The sequence below is a fragment of the Paramormyrops kingsleyae genome, chromosome 17 (assembly GCF_048594095.1).
Source record: "Paramormyrops kingsleyae isolate MSU_618 chromosome 17, PKINGS_0.4, whole genome shotgun sequence".
In the NCBI taxonomy this organism is placed as follows: domain Eukaryota; kingdom Metazoa; phylum Chordata; class Actinopteri; order Osteoglossiformes; family Mormyridae; genus Paramormyrops; species Paramormyrops kingsleyae.
In genome coordinates, this window is record NC_132813.1 from 11,564,872 (window position 1) to 11,576,899 (window position 12,028).

Here is a 12,028-nt window from a genome sequence, read left to right on the forward strand (position 1 = left end):
CTCACGGTATTTTGAACATAGCACTTTTACAATTACCAGTAATAATTGTAGTGCTCACTTCTCTTAAGGAGAACAATAAACCACCCATCTACAGATAACCATTTCACATATAAGCAGGAACATCTTTTAAGGTATATAACAAACAGAGAACTAGTTTGGGCTATATGTAGCATGCAGGCTTTTTATCTTTCAGTGAAAAGGCTTATGCGATAAGAGGCTTAAACACAGAGAAAATAGGTGATGTCTATAATGCAAGGGAACTGGCAGGGTATTACATAATGAAAAAGCAATCAAAAGGCAGAGGATTAAAATAAAGCTTTAATATTCTGCTACGCTTTAGTCAAAGGGTCAGGGAACTGTGGGGTGTAGGAGCATGACAGTCAGAATAAATGAAGTGCAAAAATCAGGGTTCTCTTCTTTGTGAGAAGAACAGTATTTCAAATGGAATCTATGCCGCGAGAACCACAAGCAAGTAAAACACAAGAAACAGACTTTATAAAAAGCAAATATCAGCATTGTTTTCTCTTTTGTTTCCATGGCAAAGGTAAAGCTGACTGATGTACAATATCAGAACTTGACAACACTTGGATAAAAGTCTCAATATTGTTTATATTTGTTTATCCTTTACTAACACTTAATCATCAGTTAGATTATGTCAGATTTTAATGCTGGTATTCTATGAATGAGCGTAATCCCTGCACCGTTTCTGCCTCCGCGATGCACATTTCCCAACAGCCCAACCCCAAATCCCCTTCGGCCGCTCAACAATCGTCACCCCCGCGCTCCTTTCCTGGGGTATTCAGCAGGTGCACTCTTTGACTTGACACCCCGGAAGAACCAGTTCTTATTAGCATTTCTACTCTCAGAAGGAAGCAGTCCGCATCCCCCCACCCCCATGCAAACAGCACCCCCCACCCCTCTTTTCTCACATAGAACAAAAGTTGCCCCATAGCCATCACCCCCTTTCTTTTCCTCTTTGCATATCAACTAGCTGCTTCTCAGCACCAGCTGCTCGCGGCTGCCAACTTTGATGAAAGGGGGACAGCCCCGCATCTGGCATCTGCTGTAGCTAAGGCCTTGGCTTCCCAATAGGGAGACGGGGTGTTAAGGAAACAGAGAAAGAGCATTAGCCTGTATTGGAATCCCTTCTATCCAACCGTGACATGCGCTGAATGCGGCGGAGCTAAAAGCAATACAACGGTTTAGGAGCAACATCTGAACAGAGAGCTGCTAGGCAGGGCGGCAAGTAAACGGTATTATTGTATGTAAAGCAGTGTGCAATTATACTATTCCATGGTAACGTTTAAATCTCCCAACATGCATTCAAATTTCAACATGCATTTTAAAGGGAAATATTAACCAAACCAAAAAAAAAAAGTCAAGTTAGAATGAAGATCCTTTTTCAGCTACTAGCAGTCCCCGGATTAAGAACATCTCACTTTTACATAAAGTCATAAAGCCTATTATATTTAAAAACTTGGGTTAAATACAATGGCTCATAATAACAAACACATGCACTACTTTGTGACGCTCATGAAAACATTGCGTGGCTTCAGTGGTTCGTCGACTCAAGGTAGAGAACAGTATGCAGTTACTTTTATTATTACTGTATTGTTATTAATGTTAATATGTGCTGTATTATTATTTTCCAACTTACCAACAGATTCAACTTAAAGACAGACTGAGGGAACGTATCTTTTTCATAACCTGGGGACTGCCTGTATTCCAGAGTGGAATCTTAACTAGATGGTGAGAATGTAACACGTGACTCCCCAGATGCAAAGCAATTCTGCATGAGGCGCTTACCCGGGTAGAAATCTTTGGATTTGGACAGTTTGATAGTGGCACCTGTCTCTTTCTGCAGCTGGACAATGGTCTGACCCCCTTTGCCAATGATGGAGCCTGCTGCGTAGCTTGGGATCAACACTTTCAAGAAGTATTCGCCTTCCTCTGTAAGACAAAAATGAAGGACATAAACAGAGGCACATTCTACACACACCAACAGAGAGCATGTTCCTGGATGGGTTCTTTCAGGGCCAGACTACTTATAAATCAGGCAGGTCCAAATTATGTCCTGAAGTTTCTGCTGGTGAAAATCCCCTTGGAAATCAATACCAATTAATTAAAAGAATAACTCAAGAATTGTACTTGTTTTTTTCTTTTCAATATTTTCTTCGCATTATATTTTTAAGGAAGAGGATTAGGGCCACCATGAATTTGAATTCTGACTTTTTTCTCAGAATTCTGACTTTAATGTTATAATTCTGACTTTAATGTCAGAATTCTGACTTTAATCTCAGAATTCTGACTTTAGAAAAAAAAGTCGGAAATCTGAGATTAAAGTCAGAATTCTGAGATTAAAGTCAGAATTCTGAGGAAAAAAATCAGAATCCTGACATTAAAGTCAGAATTCAAATAATATTTTCATGGTGGCCCTAATCCTCTTCCGTAAATTTTCATGAAAATGTAATACAAAATATAAAAGTGATTCTAGAGCTGAGAAACAAAAGCAACTTGATCTCCAGCTTAATTTGTAACTTATACTTATGAAGGAGAACAGAATATGGTTTCTGTGATGACTCCCCAAGTTTACGTTAACACTGCATTCCTCGGTCATCTACGTATATTACCTACATGTCAGTTACGTTTAACATTGTATTGGGTTAATGCAACTAACCGAAAGATAAACTCTTTTATGAAAACGTTTGGTAAAAAATATTAAAAATTAACGACAAAAAGGTATTGCTAACAGTGGCCATTGGTGACAATTTTAGTAGTTTTAACTTTTTGGTGTTTTTAACTTGCCTATTGTCACTTTTTGCTGCTGTTAGTGTCTTTTTAACGAGAAATCACTGCAGCCACTGTAATTTCTTAGAATTTTATAACATAAACTCTCTCATTTGCCACTGCATTTGAGTTGTTGTGTTTCTATGCTACAGCATACGGAAGGTTAAATAATTCAAAAGATTGTTCCAAATGAGTTACCATGTCAGTGCAAGTCCAGCACTGAAATACATCCAGACATGTGCTGATTAATTCAATTTGTATATCAGGCACCTAAAAATGGAGATTTTGAAATGCAGATAAAATCAGAAAATTCACTATTTTGCAAGTTTCATGAATCAGCACTAAAATAACTGTTGATCCAAATTAGAATTACTTTTCAAATTGCTAATAATAAATATAGGCTACTCAAATCACTATGAATCACTACAAATATAAACAACACATAAAACCAGTCTAAATACATACAATTTTCTCTCTCTTTCTCATCTCTCTTGCTGTATTTAGTCTTTCACGTTATTGTAGATGACTTTGGACAAGCTTTGCTATGCATTGGACATATCTGTGATATCCCCTGGGTCGCCTACACTATCCAACTGGGTCCTGTCGTAGCCATCTGGATGCGTGGTGGCTTCAAACTGGGCTGTGCATGGTAACAGGATGAGTTTATGGCCTCTGACTGCGTTGTGTACAGCTTGGAACAACCTTTTGAGTTAGCTTGTGGGAGTTCTACTTACATAAAAATGTTCTGAGGTCAGAAGGAACAATGATGGGTTCTGGGAGCTAACCAATCAGATTGTACAGGAGGTGGATCTAAGCAACTAGTGGAGGTGGGACCGAGACATCTGATTGGCTGGTCCCGCCTCTTGTAGTTGTTTGAAGCCACCTCTTCTACAATTTGACTGGTTATTTTTCCTTCTGCCCTCAGAACATTTTTGTGTAAGTAAAACGCATGAGCTTTGAGTTGTTTAGGATACCATAGCAGATCAACGGGGAACACACACACAAAGCACGAAGACTCCAGCATACAAGACAATCATAAGGGCACAGAACACCATTTGAAATGAGACTTTATGCTATATGTTCGTCATGTTTACGTTTACCAAACAAAACTACTCATTTTTACTATTGCAATGAACTTTAGCAACAGACATTTGCAGGTTTTGTTTCTGTCATGTGAATTAAGGTCTTTAGCTGTGAATGATATAATACTATATTATAAAGTTATACCATGATTTAGTGGACACTGGATTTCTGTTGCTGATGGAAAATAGTTCGGGGCCCCTAGTTCAGATCATTTCTTTTTCCATATTACCAAGGATTGAGGGGAAGCTAAGGATTAGAAACAATAAAAGTGTAGAGCTGTTACTTTTAATATAAATATATAGCGATATTTATTTAAAGGTCCAGCTCACTATTTAAGTCATATGCAAAAAAAAATCATTTAGACATGCAGAAAACTGCAAATCCAACTTATCATTTTTGGATCTTTTAATTATGAATAACATTCTCGAATGTTCAAATCGATCTTGTAACCAATTCTTCTGAGTATTCCAGTTCACCCTTGAACCAGAATCTGTTTTGCAGTGACCTAGATTCTAAATAAAGGCAAGACTGGCCTCATTTTAGTTTGGATGGAGTTAATTTTATCTGTTCTCATTACATGATGTATTCACAAATATTCTGATATATCCATTTCCATCAATTTTCAGTAACACCACATCCAATTACAGTTGCCATGATCCATAGCCCATTGTAGGAAGCATATAGCTGAATGTGCGTACACAAGGGAACACAATCTCTAATGCAATAACACACCAAGGACAAACTACCGTCTCTAAACTACCAATTTCTGAGAGAAGTTATACATCCCAGAGCACAATAACGTAAACTTGATAGATTTCTTTCAAAACTTGTAATTGTAATATAATAATGCATGCCTACAATGGCAACCTTAGGCATTTCTTTGTCATAATTGTCCAAAAATATTTTCCTTCAAATAATTTGTAGTTCATTTGTGCCAACATGCCACGTCAAACATGTGTCACTCATGATAAAGTATTAGAAATGGAACCATAACCTTTGGTTTTGTTATTAAGGTTAGCCATTTTTATTAAAGATATTCAACCCGTCCTCTCAATCAAGCAGTATGAGAATACTTTTAAAATTCAAGTTTTGCATTGTTTTCACAGAGCAATCACTGTGCTCAGTGCCTGTACTGGACATATCCCTGGGTGCTCACTAGAAACATCAGATGATTAAGTAGCAGAGCCGTTAGTGCAAAAATGTCCTGGCTGCTCTATTTAACAACTGTATACAGGTCACTGACAGCCTAGAAACGTGGCAGAAGAGACATCCCACCTTTCCTGTTCTTGTGTTTCTATTCCACGAGCAAGCCATCTTGTCCACATATACTAAGACAATATCAACAATGCAGATATGTGGGTATTTTTTGGCTCCTATTCCGTAACAAAGTTTCACTGTATAACACTTAAAGTTTCCGAATTATTAATTTTGGAGCCAAAAGCCAACAATGCTTACAAAATAGAACTATATCAAATTTGTTCTACTGTACAAATAGAGTTCTGGATCAGAATCCCATTTTCTCTTCTCCCAACTTTGACATCACAAAGCTAAGCATGTTACATATATTTCTCCCATAACAGTCTGACAAATGATGAATCTTTGTTCGAGTAAATATATATAATAGTTTCATTTACCATTCCTTAGGCAAACAAAATATTAATAATGGTGTGTCTTCAGAAAACAGCCCTACCAGGTCAGTTAATCAGAATTTTCAAGAATGGGATGCTCCTTTTATGTGAACACACAATTTGCAATACAGAAATGTACTCCAAGGACAATGGGTATTCTTGAATTGTAAACATATTATGCTGGAAATAGTAGTTAGTTATACATGCCCCATGGCACAAAACATCAACTGCATATCCAGAGTCAGAAATCTCTCCATACTTTGAGAGTACTATAAAGATAACGATACTGATTATAATTCTGTTTAGAGTATTCCAGAGCTAAATCGAGTCTAGACTAGCATAATAAAATGCGAAGAGTTGAGTTAATTCCAATACAGTATGACTACATATATAAAAACAGTCTAAAATTAGGATGACTATAATCGACATCACTTTCCTGGGCAGTCAGCACAAGTTTGGTTCTTTTCTTTGTCCAAAATAACACAAATAAATAGACAGATATAGGCAAAAACCAATTAACCAAGAGTCAAAGAAAAAACTAGGACAAAAAGCATTTCAGCTGGAAGCTTTGTGTCTATGTTAGCTACCTTATCTTCTACATATTGCCTAGCCAGGTTCCTGGGTCTTAAATGATGCTGGGTTATTAGCAAGCCTAACCCACTCATACCACAAAAAATCTACAACATGTTAACATCGCATTTCTCTCTTTCTATTCAAAGGGGTGAGGGGCTGTGCTATAGTCACTATAAACTCTACCTTGAGTTTCACAAGCGATTACCAAAACCTTTTAGGGCACAATATCACTATTATACATTAATTTTCACTACATTTAACAAAAATTTGGCAAAATGAAAAATACTGTGTAATATACAAGTATGATAGAAAAATCTGAAAACCACATTCATACATTAAGGTTTGGGCTGGTTCAGTGCTAAGCTCTTGTCCTTCGAACCTGTAGGGGTTTTGCTTTGAATCTGCAATGAAATGACATCAAATATCTCCCTTTATGCATTTCTCATTTTTTCTCATCATTATTTCAGCCGACCTGATGAATAAGAAGCAATAGTTCTGGTGAAACACAGGTGATTTTTTAAGATCATTTGTACTAGTTGTTCACATAATATTCATATTAAAAAAAAAAAAAAACTATATATTTTATGTTGAACTGTAAATATATTTATAATGCATTTAATATATTTATTGTCATTTGTAAATTTTTCATGAAATTAAAATTATGCCAGTGCCTTAAAAATCAAAACAAATATCGTGGGAGTTGAAGTCCAGCCTTAGTTAATTCAGGCGAGTGTTAATTTACCCAGTGAGTGACGTTTTATGTAACTGAGGTGCCCCTCTTTAACCGTGACCAGCTGCTTGGGGTCCCTTATTCTACGTAAGACAGTGACTAAGTGGTTAAGGTGGTTATTGAAAAAACATGCTTCGTGGCTCCCCCCAAAACCACCAGTGTGAAACAAAACTAATGAGTATCTATTTATCTTCACTTATCTTTTCTTATAAAATTCTTATTAATTTCAATAAACAGCCAAAACATGCTATATTTCCCATTTTTCTTCTCCTTGTTCTTTTTTTTTAAAAAAAAAATTGTGTTTATTTTTGTCCACCTACCATATAAGAAATAGCTATGTTGTTTGTTTTTCTTATGATTCTCAGATGTTGATTACTTATTCATTGTTAAAGCGATCATGCTTATGGTGACAGAAAATAAACAATGACACACTTCAAAGTCCCTTTAAAAACACCTGTCTGAGAGATTTTTCTACTTTTCCACGTGCCCTTCGTAAATATGCACGCTGATGTCTAAATTGAATCAATTCTGTGAAATCCACCGCTAAAATCCACCGCCAATCAATTGCATTTCAGTTGTTGGAATGTCTGAATGGGAGATCAATTATTGCATCGTGCCTGCTCGTCTATCCTCCATTGCCATCCCTCGTTTTCATTTTTCCTGACCAATAATGGGAAAAACAGAAAACTAAAGAAATAAAATAAAATGATACATTAATAAGCGTAGTTAAAATATCTTGATCATTTATATATTGCAATATTTTATTGTTTATTTTTTATTATCCCTATTTCTTGCAATCATTTTGTTGTCTGTCTTAAATAATCACCAATTCAATGTTTTAGACCAGTTAGCCAAAAAAAAAAAAATAGGACAAGTTTTGTTTGGGTGGAAGAAAAATAATAATAACAAAATAGTTCCCGTAGCATAATGCTATATACTGTTGAACACGTTCTTACTCCTGGTAGTAGAATTACCTGCCAGTTGTCTGCATCTTGTGGTTCACAGATTAAAAATGGCTGTAATAATAGTGATTTATTATGTGTAACACTGAGGTAACCACTGCCATAGTCTGGTATTGTAGTTCATGTTGGGTTTCAATTACTGGAACAAATTTCTGGTGCTGACTTTAACTGCCTTGCTAGTGGCAGCATATCTAGCTAACTTGAGCTAATCTAGGTTATAAAAGCTGAAGTTACAACCGTATATGTGTTTGCCCTCCTTTGGCCCCACCTTTCAAATAATATCTTTTCACATGTAAAAGTGTCCCTGACTGTGTCAAAAGAAAATAAGAAAAAATGAGATACAAATCTGAAGAAAAAAAACATGAATCCAACATAACAGGACGGAAAGACACCCATTATTCAGCTTACAGCAAAGAATCTGTTTGTGTTCTGCCGGAGCTGAATGTTCCCTAAACGTCGAACATATGAGTTTTCGAAATGGTGGCATGCATTGTTGGAATCGTGACTGTTCACAGTGTAACGTACCTCACTGCAATGCTCTTTTCATTGCTCTCATGCATATTCATCGAGCGTTCTCTTCCAATCTACCGCAATGTGAGGACAGGCACCTTGGATATCCAATAAAACCTCTTCCTTCTGCCATCTTACCCCGCCTCTCACACCAAACAATACATTTTTTTTCTATTTGACGCAGTGTTTAAAAAAAAAAAGAAGAAAAAAACGAAGCAGCGCCCCCTTTATGTTCAAGCGAGCATCACGGATCGATGGGATGCGGCGACTGCGGCTTCTATACTCATCAATGGCGGCGGATGATGGACGGGGAGGTGGAGATATGGTGGTTAGTGGCGAACAAAAAGTACGTTTAAACAATGGAGCCGGAAAAAAAGCATTTTTAAGTCAAAGAATGCAGAAGGAAATATAAATAGCAGTGAAGACATTTCAAACTGAGAGCTGTGGGAGTGAGGGTGGCAGTGAAAATGGTATCATCTCGCTTTGAGCTAATTTTAGAGGTTCTGGAAGAAAATATATTTAGGACTATAGGGGGATATATTGCTGTCTGTATACAGACAATATTCCAAATGCATAGCTTTTTTATTGCCTAAAAATCTGACGAAAGTTCTCATGCAAATAGGGCATATTTGTGAAGGAAAGCGATGTAGTAGTAAAATGTTCAATAATATTATTGGTCTTGTGATCAAAATTCTGTTGCAGCACAAGGTACAAGTGGACGAGATAAACACAACCCTCTATAGCAGAAACCAATATCCACTTGTCTGTTTCATTCCAGCTTATAGTCACCTGGCATTTTTACAGTCTCCTCACGTCATTCAGCAAGGGCATCTACATCCCTTCCTCATCATCTTCCAGAAGCTAAGCACATGCCAGTGCTTCCATTATCAAAATTAGCAAAGTACACCTAGAGGTTCCAAGACAACACTATAAGCATAGTCGAGGCAAGGTGGGGGCTATTCAAATAAGAACGCTGTTATCATTCAGACTAGAAAAGCTGTTTTTTTTTTATATATCGGTAACTATAACGGAATTGTTCATTTACAAGGGGCTTCAGCGGGTCTCTATTGCATGAGCTGTCATGATCGACCAGAACTTCAAAATAAGCAGAATCACTCATCTGGTATTACTGACACCTTTATGAAAAGGGAAATTTGATTTAGTAAACAGAATGATGAAAACGGAATGAAAGCATCCCACTGACATAGAACCCCATAAGAATTTATAGGAATTAGAGCCTCATTTTCCCGTTATCAGATTTGGTGAGAGTAAGGAGTGAGTATGCTTCTATGGACCTAAAAGTAATGTTTATTATAGGGAACCATTTTACGTTCCAAATTATTATAACTGCAATAGCAACAGTGAAACTTCCCTAGCAAAAACAATGCCAGCCATGTTCTAAATTGGTCTTTATTGAATTTCATACTTCTTAACTAATTTCTTAATTCAGATTTCTGCCTACTAATTTCACAATACATTAGAATTGTAGTTGTCTTCCGTATAATTACATTTTTAAATTTACTGAAGTATGTAAAAAAAGTATTTCTGGGATGGAATTTTGGTGAAAGGATTTTCACTACAAAAAAATTAGACAGCACCTGCAGGTTGTGTTTCAGAATTTGTACCTCTGATATTTAAAAAGGCCAGTTTTAAAGTGAATTATTAAATTTGAAGTTATTTTCTATTTTCCTTATTTCTATGTGTTAAGTTTTTTTAAAGTATCAGTATCGTTCTGAATCATGTATTAACATCCGTTGTTGGGCAATGATTAAAAGGCCTGGAGGCTTTATGGGATGGAATAGAAATATGTAACTTTCTATTTTTATTTTTATATATCAGAAATAAAGTGCAGACATGTATACTTTCAGTTTGCATGTACACTGTCCCCTTGAATGATAGACTCAATTTTTTATAGTCAATTGGGCAATTGTTTGTTGCACTTAAAAGAATAATCATTTTCAGATGGATACATTATCAGATTATTTTACAAAAACAATATAAACCGGAATACTATTTTCTACACAGTTTGAATTAATATTATATAAACAAGGTTCATTCATTTCTGAAATACTCAAGCACATCACACACTAGGTGTGAATAATAAAATGATACATTTATATGAATATTTGTTTAGGGCCGATTGATTACTGAAGCGTTACGACAAAGGGTCCAAAAAGGCATGGTTACCATTGTTGATATAAGTGTTGCAAATCCCAACTACCTACATCACCTTTTTTTAGTTTTTATTAACATAATTCAGTTTTATCACGTAAAATGCTCCAGCAAGGTAAAATTACATGTATCACACTGTTATTGTCTGTGGATTATTTCTGTATTTTCATTAAATGTACCATATAAACGACAGTACATGACATTACCATGAAATATCGTCAGTCAAAGAACGAGAGTGCAGACATGCCGCCACTAATATCAGCAATCACGCAAGAAAGACAAAAGGGAAAAGACAATTAAAGACAGCGCAAAATATACAGGAATATATACTGATTTCCGTTCAGTTGTAACAATCCAGCTTTGCTCACTTTCTTACTGATTCCTTATAACTGACCTCTAAGCCTCCAGTTTCCTTCTTACCTCCGGTGTTTGTGCGTTTTGTGCTGCTGGCTTCTGTCGGGGTCTCCAGCGGTCTTTTGCGCGAATCTGGGGGATCGGACTCCATGTGCGGCTGTTGATTGTGATGGTGAGGATTCGAGAAAATCCCGTTCTGTTGAACTGCCCCACCTGCCATCATTTTCATAGTATTTTCAATGAAACTAGGTTTTTGTGAAAGCAATTCGAAGGCGAGCGCGTCTTGGGAAAAGCAAACTGTTAAACAATTAGAATGGCGTATCAATTCGAAGTTGACGTTGTGTTCAATGAAGGGCTTCGCACGCTTTATCCCCTCTCGCCAAACAGCAGAATTATACGTTGTGTGTTTGTTGATGCCTTATTCAAGGAAAGCTTGATGCTGGGTAGGAAAAAAAAAACGTCACGTCTGTATTAAAAAATCCAACGAATGCCTTTCCTCTTGCTCTCCACTCAGTTAATGTGCAGTTCCAAGTAGAACTAATAATAATAATAATAATAATAATAGTAATAATAATAATAATACCTATGTCGTTACGTTCTGTAGTTTTTCTTGGTAATTTTATCTCACGTATCCGTTTCAGGCTCTGTGAACGTTCACGGTCTTCTCGCAGAAACAAATGCTACAAAAATGGAAAACAAAAAAGGCAATATGTCAGATGTGAGGAAAACAAAGAACCCTGGGAAATGAAAAGAAATTGATGAGGAAAAAATCAAAAAGTATTCTCTAGCCGGTCTTCGGTTCTCGCATCAAGATACTTATTGGGTTGAAGATAAAGGGTTTTAGATGGGGGGTTAATGCAGAGGATGGATGAAATATCAATAAAGAGATGCTATGCCGGAGAACCGTTCAGTGAAAGATGCCGCAGTCTTGTGCTCAGAGCATCCCTGGACTGACTGACTGTCAGCGCAGGGCATTAGTGACGTCATGGCATCGGAACACATCCTTGTCAGAGTCGAAACCCGAGCCGCCCCTGCCCGAAATCTATTGGATAACGTTTGCTGTTTTTTCAACAAGGCATGTATAAATTTCGATTTTCACGTGACATAAGAGGAGGGATGACTGACTCAATCACTGGTCGCTGCGGAACGTCTCCAAGTACGTAACACGAACTTTCGGTACATCTGCCCCTGACTAACGTGCTACCTCATTCCATAGATTTCCGGTGGTT

At 36.8% G+C, this 12,028-nt stretch overlaps 1 protein-coding gene across 1 annotated transcript in view; it reads right to left on the minus strand.

Moving 5' to 3' along the window:
* nova2 (NOVA alternative splicing regulator 2) overlaps positions 1-11,784 on the minus strand; it is a 53,217-nt gene extending 41,433 nt beyond the window's left edge. The window contains exons 1-3 of the mRNA XM_023812139.2: positions 11,383-11,784; positions 10,866-11,238; positions 1,807-1,950 (exon numbers count right to left, since the gene is read on the minus strand). Coding sequence (XP_023667907.1) covers positions 1,807-1,950; positions 10,866-11,028 — 307 coding nt within the window. The 5' untranslated portion in view covers positions 11,029-11,238; positions 11,383-11,784. The remainder of the gene's footprint in view (positions 1-1,806; positions 1,951-10,865; positions 11,239-11,382) is intronic.
* Positions 11,785-12,028: the final 244 nt, after the last annotated feature.